Below are 16520 nucleotides of genomic sequence, written 5' to 3'. Positions count from 1 at the left end.
CTATTAGAAAATACTTCAAAGAGATGTAGCTCTTGTTTTACATGTATCTTGGTAGTTGTTGAGCCAGAATGATGTGGTGGTGAATGGATATTGTCTATACATTGGGAGAGCTCTGTCTCCCTGCAGGTAGAAAGCAATCACACCCATTTACCTTCATGGGCTTGCTATTGGTAGCCTCTATTGTTTTCCTCCTAAATCAATTTTCTAATGGGAGTTCATCATCATGGCTTAATCAAGACACCAATTTTTTGAACAATATACTTTAAAACATTTTTCTTTATACTTACAGTTCACTTGGTTTACCTTGTTCTTGCACAGAGACCAGTCAAACCAAATATTCCCAGGTATAAGAGTCTGAAAACATTCTTCACTTCTCTCTAAGCCAGTAGTTCTTCTATGGGGTTTTCTTAACACTACCATTTGGAGAAAGTTAGAAATGGCTACTGCTTTATAAATGACACTTTATGAACTGCCATGTTGCTAATTTTAGAGAAACTAGCTTCTTGAACTTTTATAGATAAAATTGTGTAATTTTTTTCTGCTCTCCCAATTAGGCTATAAGCAAGCCTATTGCAGGGTTTGTAGCATAAATTAAATAATTAAGTTTCTCCTTTCTAAAATAATTTATTCTTAGATGTACTGCGCATGTAATTGAAAATGTCCCTTTACTTTTTTTTTTTACTTATTTTATATCCATCGCCAGTTTGAGATTCTTTATTTATTTCAGATGCTTCCTAAGATTTATCTGCCCTGAATGTAAATATACATTGGCAATATGGTCATTGTATCATTGCATTGTACAGTACAATGTTCAGAAATCATTTAAGTGTGTGTTGTTGCACCAGATGACTAGTAAATAAGATGTTTTCCTTATATAGTGTAAAATTCTGGAAATATCTTGAGGCAATGGGTACATTTGAAGTGACCCATTCTGTTACTTTGGCCTAAGTACTAATGGGTTTTTAGTACTAATGCAGTTTTTGAAGATTCCTTAAAGTGGAAAACAAATTTGTGTGTGTGCGTTTGTGCATTTTTTTACAAAAACATTTAAATGTAATACATTGTTTAGCTATGAACACGACACCTATTGCTGTATGGAAACAAACAATAAAATAAAAGATATGAATAGTAAAGCTATCTTACATTCAGGATATTTCTTTTAGTCAGGTATGATTTTGTTTAAAATGATTTTGCAGTTGTTTGGTAACAGAAAGACACAAGCAGACCAGGAAAAGGAAATATATTGGCCTTATTTGCCCTCCACATTTAATTATGAAGCCAGATGTTGCCTAATCAACACATTAGATGTGGGGAAGATTTGAGGGGAAAGGTTAACTCTTTTATTAATGGTGATATTTTGATAAGATATTCAAATGGATGTATTGAAAACAGATGTGGTAGCAGACAAAGGAAAAAGATAAGTGATATATGTCTTTGTATACTTTATATACATTTCCTGGGACAATTCCTCGTATCATGCTGTTCAGGAAACTTTAATCCCTATGCTAGCATAGATTCAGAGTTGGAGGAAACTGCAAGGGCCATCCTGTCCAATAGATGGCCATCTAGCCTCTATTTAAATTTAGATAGAAGGAAACTCCACCACTCTCTCGGACAGTCTATTCTACTGTTGGACAACTCTTATCAACAGAAAGTTCTTCCTAATGTTTAGATGGAATCTTTTCCTACAACTTAAATCCCACGCTCCATATCCTGGTCCCCAGAGCAGTAGGAAAACAAGCTTGTTCCATCTTCAATATCCTTTCAAATATTTAAATTTAGCTTTCATGTCACCTCTTTCCATCTCCTCTAAGGTGTAAAGATACCCAGTTCCCTAAGCTGCTCCTAATAGGGCTTGGTTTCCAAATCTTTGATCATTTTGGTTGCTCTTCTCTACACTTTCTAGTATTTCAATATACTTCTTGGATTGTGGAGACAGTGTTCCAGATGAAGTCTGACCAAAGCAGAATAGAGTGAGACTATGACTTCCCTCAGTCTAGACCAGTGCTTCCCAACCTTTTTTTGACCAGGGATCACTCTCCAACATTAGTACCAAAAGGGTTACAAAACAGTTTTTGGTTAATTTTAGATTCGGTTTGGTTATTTGGGGTGCTGATTAAAAAATGGAATTGGATAGACCACATCAGCTCTAGTTTCTGATACAGAACATATGCCATACAGTACTCGCCATCAGCTTGCCCAAAGAAACCCATATTCAATAATCTAGCGCTGATGTGGTTCATCCAATGCAATTTTCTGAATCAGCACTCCCAAATAACCACAGGAACAAGCCTAAAAACGAAGACACCAAGAAAAATGTTTTTGGTTGGGCTGTTATTATCTGTGGATTTTGTTAACACTCATGTAAAAAAAGGGGGTGGAGGGGGCTGAGGTTGAAAAAATACAAAAAGGGGAGCATGAGGCCTAGGAAACTGTCTCTAACGGCTTTCTCTCACCTCCTTGCCATGGGCACATGGCCACGAAGGAGATGTAGTCCATGGGGCGCTGCAACGGTGTAGTAACGGTGAAGTTGTGGACCATATTTTATTTCTTGCAGACCACTGGTGGTCCAAGGACCACAGGTTGGGAACCACTGATCTAGACACTAGGTTGCTATTGAGGCAGCCTATTTATTTACGACATTTATATCCTGCCCTTCTCATCCCGAAGAGGTCTCAGAGCGGCTTACAAGTTGTATGTACATACAATATATATTAGCATAGCACAATATCAGCATTACATATTACTTTATTGTACCATACCACAATACCGTAATATTATTAGTAATATTACATGTAATATAAAACATATTGTATTATTAGTATTTATTGTATTACAATATTATGATAAATATATGTACAAACAATATATTATAGTATTAACATAGCACTATATTAGTACTACATTGGCTTATTACATGCCTGTCTAACATTGTTGATTCACGTCCAGCTCCTAAATCTCTTTCACATGTATTGATTTCAAGCCAGATGTCACCCATCCTATAGCTTGTTCATTTCATTTTGGATTGAGATCCAGTCCTCTGGGGTATTATGTCCCAATGTGGTGTCATCTGATGATTCGATAAGCATATCTTCAATTTTGTCATTGATAAAGATGTTGAACAGCCTTGGGCCCGGGATAGAATCCCTTACTTACTTACTTACTTACTTAGGCGATCCCTCGTTGGACGAGTAAGATGGTCTTCCATCATGGGTTTCCTTGTGGGTCCGTAGGTGGTTGTGGAGCCCTATTCTTGCTCTGCATCTTCTTCCGCAGTGAGGGCACTGGTTTCCAGGTGGAAGGCGGTCCCAGTTGGGGTTGGCTTGACACGCCTTCCTCCTGGCACGTTTCTCTCCTTCACCCTCCACTCGTGCCTCCCCGAACTCTGCAGCACTGCTGGTCACAGCCGACCCCCAACTGGAGCGCTCAAGGGCCAGGGCCTCCCAGTTCTCAGTGTCTATGCCAGAGTTTTTAAGGTTGGCTTTGAGGCCATCTTTAAATCTCTTTTCCTGCCCACCATCATTCCGTTTTCCGTTCCCGAGTTCGGAGCAGAGCAACTGCTTTGGGAGACGGTGGTCAGGCATCCGGACAACGTGGCCTGTCCAGTGGAGTTGATGTTGGAGGACCATCGCTTCAATGCTGGTGGTCTTTGCTTCTTCCAGCACGCTGACGTTTGTCCGCTTGTCTTCCCAGGAGATTTGCAGGATTTTCCGGAGGCAGCGCTGATGGAATCGTTCCAGGAGCTGCATGTGACGTCTGTAGACAGTCCACGTCTCACAGGCATATAGCAGGGTTGGGAGGACAATAGCTTTATAGACAAGCACCTTAGTATCCCTACGGATGTCTCGGTCCTCAAACACTCTCTGCTTCATTCGGGAAAATGCTGCACTTGCAGAGCTCAGGCGGTGTTGTATTTCGGCGTCGATGTTGGCTTTGGTGGAGAGGTGGCTGCCAAGGTAGCGGAAATGGTCGACATTTTCTAATGTTACACCATTAAGCTGTATCTCTGGCATTGGAGAGGGGACAGCTGGTGACTGCTGGAACAGCACTTTGGTTTTCTCGATGTTCAGTGACAGGCCAAGCTTTGTGTATGCTTCTGCAAAGGTGTTGAGAGTGGCTTGTAGATCTTCTTCTGTATGCGCACAGACGACATTGTCATCAGCATACTGGAGTTCTATAACAGATGTTGTTGTGACCTTGGTTTTGGCTTTCAGTCTGCTGAGGTTAAACAGCTTGCCATCTGTCCGATAGATGATTTCCACTCCGGTGGGAAGCTTCCCATCAACAAGGTGAAGTATCATAGCGATGAAGATGGAGAATAAAGTTGGGGCAATGACACATCCCTGTTTGACACCCGATTCCACCTTAAATGGGTCACTTTGGGAGCCATTGCTGTCCAAGACTGTTGCCATCATGTCATCGTGGAGGAGCCGCAGGATGTTCACGAATTTGCTTGGGCACCCGATTTTGTGGAGGATGGTCCAGAGAGCGCTGCGATTCACTGTGTCGAATGCCTTTGCAAGGTCGATGAATGCCATGTACAGAGGTTGATTTTGTTCTCTGCATTTTTCTTGGAGCTGTCGTGCAGTGAAGATCATGTCCACTGTTCCTCTGGAGGGGCGGAAGCCATTCTGGGATTCTGGGAGGGTGTCTTCTGAGAGGGGCAGAAGGCGGTTTGCAAGGATTCTTGCGAGGATTTTCCCAGCGGAGGTTAGAAGGGAGATACCTCGATAGTTTCCGCAGTCTGTTCTTTCCCCTTTTTTTAAGAGGGTGATGATGGTGGCATCCTTGAAGTCTGCTGGGATTTTCTCGGTCACCCACACTTTTTCTATGAGCTGGTGGAGTTGGTGTGTCAGCGCAGGTCCTCCCTCTTTAAAGATTTCAGCAGGGATCCCATCCGGTCCGCTGGCTTTGTTGTTCTTTTGTTGGCTGATGGCATTGCTGACTTCTTCCAAACTAGGCAGTGCTGCAAGCTCATCCCTGGTTTGTTGTTGCGGGATTTGTGAGAGGACCTCTTCGGCCACACTGGAGCTGCGGTTTAGGAGGCTTTGGTAGTGTTCTTTCCAACGTAGTGCAATTGACTTTTGGTCCTTCAGGAGTTTGGTTCCGTCTGATGAGCGTAGAGGCTGTATGCCATGGTTTCTTGGTCCATAGATGACCTTTGTGGCTTTGAAAAATCCTTGAGCATTATGGGTATCTGCCAGGTGTTGGATTTCTTCAGCCTTCTTTGTCCACCAGATGTTCTTGAGTTCTCTTGTCCTTCTTTGGACCTCAGCTTTTGCACTGGCGTAGATCTTTTTCTTAGCAGCACAGTTGATGTCTCTCTGCCATGTTTGGAAGGCTTTCCTTTTCTTGTCAATTAGCTGTTGGATCTCGATGTCATTTTCGTCAAACCAGTCTTGATGTTTCCAGAAGAAGGTGTAGCCTCCTTTTTCTTCCTTCAGCTGTCCCTCTCCTGCTCTCCGGGTCTCCTGAAGAGCTGCTATGTCGATGTTAAAGCGTCCCAGCTCCCTTGCGATGATGGCAGTTCTGCGTTCGGGGCGTTCACTGCCACTGTTGTCCATCAGAGTCCGTACGTTCCATGTACCGAAGTTCATTTTCCTTTTTTGGCCGCAGGATGGTGACCCCACTGGACGCAGCAGTCCAGTCAGGGATAAGAGAGGCAGACTATGTTTAGGGCACCTTTTCTAGCCCCCTCCCCGTGTGGGATGAGCAGAGTGGGTCCTCAATAGGGCTGCTCAGTCGCGGATACAGCTGCCGAACTACTCAACTGCCTCGGGCCTTGAGGTAGAACGACTGAGTCCGTACCCACCGCCCATGTGCCAGTCTGTGACTAGGGGCTTCCAGATTTCACAGTCCTGCCCCCGTCGCCACTCGCTGGTCGCCATGGGACTTTGGTTGGTTGGTTTTTGGTTTTTTTTCTTTGGAAGACGCCTGTGCGTGGGTTTTTTTAATGTGTGGAGGTCAGTGCACAACTGATCAACACACAGTCTTCACAGATGAGGTTCCACTGGTGATGTAGTTTGACACAATGACCGTGGCTTCTCAGTCTGTTGCAGCCTTCTTCCGCCTTCGCAGCCGTTGTAACATGTGCCATGTTATCCTCTGCCTGCTCCGCCGTTGAGGTCTTTGGGTCTTCGGACTGTGCTTGGTCTGGGACCTCCCCCGCGGCCACTCCTGGGAGTGCAGGACTCCAGTTGTTGTGCCCACAGGTTCATCGGAACACGCAAGCCCCCTCACCACGACAAGGTGACAGTTCATCGAGGGGGGATAGAATCCCATGTGTCGCCTAAATAGTCACTTCTCTCCAGGATGAGGAGTCATTGAAAATATAGGTCAAAGAAACAAAAATATTTCCCAAAAAGCAGGAGCCCTCTTTCCAATAGGGAGGGCAAGGAAGATCACAACGAAAGTTGAATCTTCAAACTGCAAAAAAACACTTTATTGTGAGACCATAGCAATAACGACAAACAAGCATACAGGAATGCAATCATAGGGTTTATCACAACCTCCAATGGGGCTGCAGGCTTTTTATCATTTCTGGCAGCGAATCAAATACACATTCTCATTGGTTTCCAAAGACAAATCATTTAATTGGTCTAAACTAGCTGTACAGTTGCTCATTGGTTGTTTATTATTTTGATTTGACAATAATAACACACGTGGGATCCTATCAATGGCACAACTATAACACAACTATAGTCCATTGTTTGTACTCTGACTGTGACTGTATCTTATCTGTTTGTTGCAAACATGGCTCCAGAGCGACTGGGAGACTTGGGGGTTCTAACTAGCCACCAGCTAGCCGGTTTTGTCCAGATGTTATCCTTGAATAGTAACTTTTTCTCTGCAGTTTTCTCAAAGAGCATTTTCTATAACAACAACAACAAAACTTTATTTATATACTACTCTATCTCCCCAAGGGGACTCAGAGCGGTTTCCAAGTAAACATAAACAGTACATACAAGAAAGAAAACGGCATAAACATAAAATTTACAAGACAATATAAGCATTAATACCACAATAGCACATATATTTAAAATAATAATGTCTGGTCAAGGCAGTTCAAAAGGCCGGGCTGGGCTAGTGCAATTTTAGAGGGCCCGGGAAATTAGATAGAGTCTATGGCTGTACATTTCCAGGGCCTAACACAAGAGAGTGACCTGGGTAATTGATAGAAGAAGATACGGCCAATTTCAACAGTATCTGGGCAGAGCTAGAACTAATCGTTCTCAAAGGTTTGTTTAAACCACCAGGTCATGAGGCTCTTAGGAAAGGAGGGGAGGGATGGGGCCTGTAAACATAAACATAGGTCTACTGCAGAAATAGGACAATATGGCAGTATTCATTTATTTATCATGTCAGGGGCAGACCAAACAGTTGCATTGCATTTTTAACGAACAAACAAAACACAAAGTTTGCAAGCTTGGTAGTTGATTAAATGTCCTTTGACCAGTAGCTGGCCACTTGTAGTGCCTCTGTTGTTGCCACAAGAAGGTCCTCCATTGTGCATGTAGCAGGGCTCAGGTTGCATTGCAGCAGATGGTCTGTAGTTTGCTCTTCTCCACACTAACATGTCGTGGATTCCACTTTGTAGCCCCATTTCTTAAGGTTGGTGCCATCTCGTGGTGCCAGAGCGCAGTCTGTTCAGCGCCTTCCAAGTTGCCCAGTCTTCTGTGTGCCCGGGGGGAGTCTCTCATTTGATATCAGCCATAGGTTGGGGTTCTGGGTTTGAGCCTGCCACTTTTGGACTCTTGCTTGCTGAGGTGTTCCAGCGAGTGTCTTTCTAGATCTTAGAAAACTATTTCTTGATTTAAGTCGTTGACGTGCTGGCTGATACCCAAACAGGGGATGGGCTGGAGATGTCACTGTCATGGTCTGTTCACTGTTGCTGAGGTGTTCCAGCGAGTGTCCCTGTAGATCTTAGAAAACTATGGCAGTAAATCAGGACATATGGGCATTGGGAACATCTCTGACATTTCCTTTTAAAACTACGTCTCCTTCAGACCCCCGTGACGCAGTGGGTTAAAGCACTGAGCTGCTGACTGAAAGGTTGCAGGTTTGAATCCGGGGAGTGGTGTGAGCTTCTGCTGTCAGCCCCAGCTTCTGCCAACCTAGCAGCTCGAAAACATGCAAATGTGAGTAGATCTGGCGGGAAGGTAAGGGTGCTCCATGCAGTCATGCTGGCCACATGACCTTGGGGGTGTCTACGGACAACACCGGCTCTTCAGCTTGGAAATGGAGCTGAGCACCACACCCCAAAGTTGGACACAACTGGATTTGTGGTCAGGGGAAAACCTTAACTTCCCTTCCTCCTTCAGTAAGTACCCTTTGGGTTTGGCCAGATAACCAATTCCCAACCCACCTAACAGTAGCATTGTCTAGCCCACATTTTACTAGCTTTTTACCAAGAATATCATGGGGAACTTTGTGAAATCAAGGGATGCGACATCTACAACGTTCCCTAACTGCTCAGAGGTGTTTTTGCCAGTTCCTTCCCCTCAGAATCCCCCTTGAAGCCCCTCCTTTTCGCCCAGTCTTTTGAAGAGAATGTCAGAAGGGAAGAAGAGGCGGAGAAGAGCCAAGAGTTTAGAGAGTATTTCGCATTCAACACCAGAAAAGCCGGCTGCGCGGAGGGGAGGGGGGAGTCGTTAGAGCTAGCCAATGAGATTACCGGCATCTGAGGCGCTGCCTTACGATTGGTCAGGAGATGAAGCGGAGCAACGTCCAACGGGGGAGGAGGCGGAGACAATCGGCGGGAAATTAAAATGGCGCTGGTCGCCTTCCAGCAACTGAGGGATTTGGTCGAGGCCCAGCAGGCTTTGCTGGACGAGCTGAGGCGGCAGGTGGGGCAAAGGCAAGGAGATTTGAGAGGGCAAGGGTGCATTAGAGTTAGTTTCCTTTAGCAGGACTTAAGGCAGGCATCCTCAAACTGTGGCCCTCCAACTGTTTGGGCCTCCAACTCCCAGAAGCCCTAACGAGTTTGTTCAATTGTCAGGAATTCTGGGAGTTGAAGGCCCAGACAGCTGGAGGGCCACAGTTTGAGGATGCCTGGTCTAAGGAAAAGGCTGACCCATCTCCCCTCGCCTTCAATGTTGATTACTGCCTGGAGAAATCCTTTGTTGGGAGGTGTTAGCTGGCCCTGATTTATTTATTAATTTAATATTATTATTAACTTTATTTATACCCCGCAAAATCTCCCGAAGGACTCGATGCAGCTTACAATGGCCAAGGCCGCCAACAAACAACATACAAATATACCAGTAAAACTCATAAGCAAATAATAAAACATCAAGCAAAACAATAAAACTCTAAAAACGATGACACCATGACACATTTAAAACCTAAAGGCCAGGCCAAGTGTAATGGATAAAATTTAAAAGTGCTGAACTTGACAAGAGGTATGTAGAGGTTTTTGGAGGTAGGTGCAATGTGCGGGCAATCCTAGTCTCTAATAAAGTGCATTTGGGACATGATGCCAGGAGTTTCCTAATCTGGGAAGGCACACTGGAACAGCCAGGCCTTCAGGCTCTTCCTAAAGATTGCCAGTGTAGGGGCTTGTCTGATGTCCTTGGGGAGAGAGTTCCAGAGTCGGGGGGCCACCACAGAGAAGGCCCTGTCCCTCGTCCCCACCAAACGCACTTGCGACGCAGGTGGGATCGTGAGCAGGGCCTCTCCAGATGATCGAAGGGAATTTGTGGGTTCATATATGGAGATGCGGTCACGCAGGTAGGCGGGTCCCAAACCGTTTATTTATTTATTTACGACATTTATATGCCGCCTTTCTCACCCCGAAGGGGACTCAGAGCGGCTTACAAGGTATATATTACATGCAATATATTATATCATTAGCATAGTACAATATCAGCATTAAACATTGCTATATTGCACCATACCACTATATCATAATATTATTAGTAATACTACATGTAATATAAATATATAATTATAATATCATATTATTATTATTATATTGCATTATATTATAGTATTATAAATATTATATGTATATACAATATATTATATTGTTAGAATAGCACAGGAGACAAGATGGAACTGTCCCTTGGCCTCCCCTCTCTTCACTCTGGCTCAGAGTGACAGTTGGTGCTGATTGCTTCATATCTGGAATTCCTCTGTTTTCAGAGAGTTGCTCTTTATTTGCAAATGTATATTAAAAGGCAACTGGATATTAAACAGCTACAGTGCCAGGCTGTGAGAGAGTTTCTTTTTTATTCAGAAGAAGCCAGTTTGGAAAGTCTGTGCGATGCAGTGGTTTGAGTGTTGCAACATTCACACTTGCCTCAAACAGACAATATGGGCCCAGCATATTATTTGAGAACACAGAAATGCTGGACCACTCCGAGTGACAACCATCATGTCAGAATACACAGAAAAGCCATTGAAATCCGCAAACATGTGGACAATTTCAACAGAAAAGAGGAAACAATGAAAATGAACAAAAATCTGATTACCAGTATAAAAAAAACACTCAGAAATAGGAGAATTCCAGACAGCAAACTATCAAATGCCAATTAACACCTCCCAATCAAACGATGGCCCCAGGTAATAACAGTCAGGCCTTTCAGCTATAAGGCTACTCAATGCTAATCAAGCTGGCCAATTGCAATATTCACACTTGCTTCAAACAGACAAAAGTTCTTTCTCCCACCCTGGACATTCCACAGGTATATAAACCTCCCTTGCCTCATTCCACAGAACAAACCTCTGAGGATGCCTGCCATAGATGGAAGTGAAACATCAGGAGATAATGCTGGTAGAACATGACCATATAGCCCAAAAGGCTCACAACAACCCAGAAAGAGAAATACTTTGCTTTCTCTTCTGCCTGTTTCTGAGATGAATGCAAACTGTGTTTGTACTTGAACTCATGTTTGCAGCAATTGAAGTAAGCTGATGATGAAATGGGGAAAACAGAAGGAAAAAGAAACTGGTATTCAGACCATAATTCACTTGTTCAATACCAGCAGCTATGCTGCTCCAGAAGTCACAAAATAACTCAAAAATAACATTAAGGGCACACACAAAAAGAGCCAAATCAAGGGAAGCTTTAAAAAACATAGTTTCTAAAATAAGATACCATATATCAGCCATACATGATTATACATGGAGGATTCTAGGCTTTGAACAGATTGAGCAATACCTAAGCAAATTGAAATAAATGAATTTGGGTATACAGTACTTGACCTGCCTACGAATAAACTAAAACAAATTGACCTAATAACAAATGTGCTATACAGACAAGTGATTTGTTATATTTGTATATGTATAGATAGCAGTACAGGAAGAGAATTCAGTCAGCAAGGTAGAATATGAAGCGATTGTAAAAAAATTAGAGGTACGTATCCTTCCATTCTTATTTTCTGATATTTTAAATCATAATTTGTAGAGAAATAACACAGTGATGTTATTCTTAAAACTTTAAATAGCTGTATCCAGATTGATATATCAGTATTAAATATATGGTTATCGTTTCTACTGTATTAATAACTGGTTGGTTAGTAAATTATATTGATTTAAAAGTATAGAAGTGGTATCTGTATGACTGAGTAGAACTTAGGTATATTTTCTGTGCCTGCTGATGCAGTCAGATGTTAACTGTTGTCAAGTTGCTAAATGAAATTTATTAGGCAAACTGATAACTCAGACTTTTCTACTGTATTTTGATTTACAGAAAGAAGAGGAAGAACACACAGTGACAAAGACTAATCTAGCTAAGGTGTCAGAACAGTTGGAGTTTGCTCTTGGGGAAATTGATGTCCTGTCAAAGCATCTTGAGAGAGAAAAGCAAGCATTTGACAGCGCGTAAGATTGTAAATTGATGGGGAAGTCTCTGTGAAAAAGCTGTCTTTGGCCACATAAAAGGGGGTGGGGTGGGCATTACATCCCTCTTAGTTCTCAAGTACTTCCTGTTCCCATAATACCACAAACTGTTTTTTTTTTTCTGTTCTCTGACTAGCCCTGGCAAAGCTTTTATCCTTTTCAGAGTTAGTATGGTTTCAGTGGACAAAAATATACCTAACTGCAAAAGATGACAGAAATCCTATTGAGGATTTCCATGTGCATAAACACTGTTGTTATATTGCTACAGAATGAATCCCATCCTGATCTCCATTTACCAGGAAGTAGCCTCTGCTATCATTAAAGGAAAGAGCTGACTGATAGTACCACTAGAAGCTGAGCATAGAATCACACTGAACAACATAGAGATGCTAGAAAGGTGTTCTCTCGGGTTAAAAAAAATAGCTTTCTTGAGGAAGATGGCCACAGAGTTGTTCTAAAGCAGGGATCCTCAAACTTTTTAAACAGAAGGCCAGGTCACAGTCCCTCAAACTGTTGGAGGGCCGGATTATAATTTGAAAAAAAACATGAATGAATTTCTATGCACACTGCACATATCTTATTTGTAGTGCAAAAACCACTTAAAAACAATACAGTAATTAAAATGAAGAACAATTTTAACAAATATAAACCTATTAGTATTTCAATGGGAAGTGTGGGCCTGCTTTTGGCTGATGTGATAGGATTGTTGTTGTTATTGTTGTGTGCTTTCAAGTCGTTACAGACTTAGGTTGACCCTGAGTGAGGGCCGGGTAAATGACCATGGTTTGAGGACCCCTGTACTAAAGGATCTAGAGATTCCTAGAAATTCACAAATAATCAAATCTGCAAAAGTCAAACTTGCAAATGTGGAGGGCTGACTGTACTTGTTTGTGTCTCACTCTCTTCTTATTCTTACAACAACTTTTTTAGTTGGCATAACCGGGAGACAGTTCAAAATCACCCAGTAAACATAATTGCCAAATGAGAACTTAAACTTGAATCCACCCAGTCTCCCACAGTGTAAAGTTAAATATGCAAACAAAATGGTAATTAGTTGTGTTGTTTTTACAGTTGTCACTGTTATTTCTGTTGTAGACTTTCTCGTGTAAACCACAGAGTGCTAAAGCAATCAGTCCAAAAAGAAAAGTTGATAAGCAAATGCTCTGGTAAGTTCACTAAATCTGACTGTCTTAAAATGAAGGTCATATCATAAATTACATGTTTTAGCATCAGCTTTTAAGTGTGTACCTCAATATGTTGACAGACTTTTAGTTTGTCCAGTTTTTTTTAAAAAAGTACTTATAATTCATTTCCTGTATTTGCTGCTGCTTTTTTATTATGTTTTATTCTTATTGTATATTGTACTGTGTTGATGTCTGCAAAAATATTACACAATTAAAAACATTTTTAATAAGTTAATAACTCGGGTGATCGAGCAATCATCTATGGAAAAGCAATTTTTTAAAATAGCAAGACCATAGTTGTCCTTAAAAAAGTATCATTATTTTATGGATTTTGGATATTGTTGCATGGTCAACATGGCTAACCCTGAATATGTAGTGTGTGCTTGTGTAACTGCTAGGGTCCCCTGCTGAATTTGCTGACTGAAAGGTTGGCAGTTCAAATTGGGGAAGCAGGGTGAGCTCCTCCTGTTAGGCCCAACTTCTGCCAATCTAGCAAATATGAGTAGATCAATAGGTACCGCTTCTTCAGGAAGGTAGCAGTGCTCCATGCAGTCATGCTTGCCACATGACCTAGGAGGCATCGATGGACAACACTGGCTCTTTGGCTTCGAAATGGAGATGAGCACCACCCCCCAGAGTTGGACACGACTGGACTGAATATCAAAGGAAAACATTTATCTTTACTATGGAACTGCTAAATTCTTGACATGCCCTTATGCTTGCATGCAAAGATCAAAAGTAATGTCTGCAGTATATTTGTATAATGTCTCATTGCTAATGGCAATAAATTAATATGAGTTGTATTTGTAAACATGCATATCGCAATGATAACTGTAATTCTATCTGACTATATATACTCAGTGGTCTACTTGGCTTTGCATTTTAGTATCATTTTCTAAAGTAAAAAAAAACAAAGTTAGATATTTAAGTAAGAATTCTGTGTATACATATATATTGTGTGGCCTGAGGTTTTGAGATAAAAAGTAACTTAATGGTTTCTACATTTGCTACAGAAATTGAGACTCACATTCAGAGACAGGAAGACATTTTAAACTTCAAAGAGAATGAGATTAAAGAGCTACAGCATTTCATCAATAAGCAGAAACAAACATTAAAGTAAGTTTTGTTCTGATCTCTTCCTTTGGTGACACACTATGGCACAATGGCTTGAGTGTTGGACCACACCTCTAGGAGAACAGGGTTTGACTCCATGATTGTAAAAGGCCCATATGATATTGGTGGTTTTATTTTCAGCTCTCTTTCTAATTATGCCCAGCATGGAATATGACTTTATTTAACACCCAGCTTGATGTTTTCTACTATACTGAGATATCTACCCATCTAGATATTCCTGCAATAAACCATTATTCATTAAAAATTATGCGTAAACAGTGAAGATTATTTGGGAGGCTTCACAACATGGGTTAACCTTTTCTTTATTTTGATGTTTCATTGATGGAATAAGAACTACTCGGTTTAGTTACTTATTTCTATATGTTGTGTGTTTCCTCCCCCAGAAAACAAGCATCTGAGTTCAAGATAGAAAAACAACAGGAAAATTACATATCAGAAGTGCTTGGAAAGAAGAACAAGAAAGGTTTCAAATAACAATATATGCATTATAATCAGTTGATTTTATAATCTGTTTTTTAAAGCAGAGACATGGGAGAGTCTAGGGATCCAAAATACTGATATATTTTTCTGCCTAGCAAAATAAATGAGAATTCTGCGTGGAAAACTGTAAGCAACAACAATATTTTATTATGGTCCAAAGACCCTTATTGCTCCGTAAGTGTACAAGATATGCCAGGTTAATAAGATTAACAACAATATTTTTATTAAATATTATTTAATATTTTAAATAATCTCTTCTTCTATCAAAGTATTTAACCCACTGCTGTGGACATGCTTTTACAACACACAGTTGGATGAAATTTGCAACAGTTTTAACTGGCTAAAATACAGGATTAAAACTGATTGAAGCCATACAAGATGGCTATGAGCATAGGTAAAAAACTACAAAAGGCATCAGGCATGTTTCAGCCTGTGTCTAAAATAGAGAATTGTCTAATCCTGGCTGCCTCGAAAAGAACCTCGGCAATAGCCAGGGTCATATGGGGAACATCAACCAAGTAAAAACTTCACATAAAATTTCACTGAACTGGTCGGTAAGTTTCTCAGTAGAGGATTAATTATGTGTCCTCGAACTTGTTCATAAAAACTGAATGAAAGTAGAATATGGTAGATACATTCTACTTCCTGTTTGTTACATGGGCAGAGTCTTTCATTATATGGGATACCCACAAATCTCCCACACAGTAGTTCAGATGGGAACACATCACACCTTGCCTTTGAGAATAGGCAACAGCATTTGAACACAGTCAAGTTCTTTAGATAATTTCCTGCATGGAAAGGCCCAACATAATGTATGGACAGGGCACTTGGGGAGCAAGAATGAGAACGCAGCTCACAAAAAGCAATATCTCATAGTATCTGATTGATTTGAGAGCCATGTCAAAACCGCTGTTAGTTAGGAAGGATACGAAAAAGCCAATGAAGGAGGCTTTCTTAGAGTTGATCTTAAACCAGCTGCTTATATGCTCATCCTGAACTAAGTGGTGAATTAGTCCGGATCCGAGACTGATCTTGAGCCAGTATTTAAGTGCCCACCACCAGGCTCTAACTGACAATGGTGGTTCCCCAGATTCAAGTAGTAAGGCACAGGATGGTACACATCTGAGGAACTGAAAGAGGACTCAAAAACGGTTTGCTGATGGTCTATTTTTGATATCAAGCCACCAATCCAGATACTGGAAGCGAATTGATAACTTCAGAAATAAAAGTAGTTTCTTGCATCATCTTTGGTACAAGTGGAATATGCTAAGCAGACTCTGAAACAAAGTGCTGGTTATTCAGTTGGAAGGAGAAGGCATTCTGCATACACTCAAGAGCATTTACGTATAATTTATTCTGTGATTGTACTTTAGCCTTGCAAACCTAGACATGCTTCCTAAGGTGCAATCCCTTTAGAACCCTTCTGAGTAAGCGTACACTGGAATGCACTGTTAGAATATTTTTAATAGAAGGAAAAGAACCTGTCACTGAACATTTGTGCTTTTTATTAAATATGTCTCTGTGTGTTTTGTTATTAGCAGTCTATATTTATTACTTCAAGATGGAGTTTTTATAATGACATAACATTTTTTAGTCTCCAGTATAATGTTTTAGAGTTGGAACCTTCCCATTCTACATACTGTATTTCTTCCATTCTAAGACACCATCTATTGTAAGATGCACACTAATTTCAGTATCACCAACAGAAAAAGCTATATATATAGAGAGAGAGAGAGAGAGAGAGAGAGCCATGATTTTAAGACTCGCATCATTTTTAGAAATGTTTAGTTAGTGAAAAGGTGCATCTTAGAATTGAAGAAATGTTTTATTCATTGCTTAGGTGCTAGTTGTTCTCTGTTGTGGTATCATTAGAAGATCTTT

The 16520-nt window shown here is 41.1% G+C and overlaps 1 protein-coding gene across 1 annotated transcript; it reads left to right on the top strand.

The window, feature by feature from the left end:
• The first annotated feature begins 8721 nt into the window (after positions 1 to 8721).
• SPATA24 (spermatogenesis associated 24) lies at positions 8722 to 16173 on the top strand. The gene is made up of 6 exons (XM_060786561.2): positions 8722 to 8846; positions 11291 to 11356; positions 11693 to 11823; positions 12937 to 13007; positions 14039 to 14141; positions 14543 to 16173. The coding sequence occupies exons 1-6, from the start codon at positions 8769 to 8771 to the stop codon at positions 14631 to 14633; spliced, it is 540 nt and encodes a 179-aa protein (XP_060642544.1). The 5' UTR covers positions 8722 to 8768; the 3' UTR covers positions 14634 to 16173.
• Positions 16174 to 16520: the final 347 nt, after the last annotated feature.

This window comes from Anolis sagrei, chromosome 1 (assembly GCF_037176765.1).
Source record: "Anolis sagrei isolate rAnoSag1 chromosome 1, rAnoSag1.mat, whole genome shotgun sequence".
NCBI classification, from domain to species: domain Eukaryota; kingdom Metazoa; phylum Chordata; class Lepidosauria; order Squamata; family Dactyloidae; genus Anolis; species Anolis sagrei.
The sequence above is the reverse complement of the archived record's forward strand: the minus strand, read 5'-3'. Positions and strand labels throughout refer to the sequence as shown.

Excerpts from the sequence above, each read along its gene's own strand:
- SPATA24 (XM_060786561.2), top strand. The coding sequence starts at position 8,769 with ATGGCGCTGGTCGCCTTCCAGCAACTGAGGGATTTGGTCGAGGCCCAG. Across the intron at positions 11,357-11,692 it reads CGATTGTAAAAAAATTAGAG|AAAGAAGAGGAAGAACACAC; the intron begins GTACGTATCCTT and ends TTTGATTTACAG. Across the intron at positions 13,008-14,038 it reads GTTGATAAGCAAATGCTCTG|AAATTGAGACTCACATTCAG; the intron begins GTAAGTTCACTA and ends CATTTGCTACAG.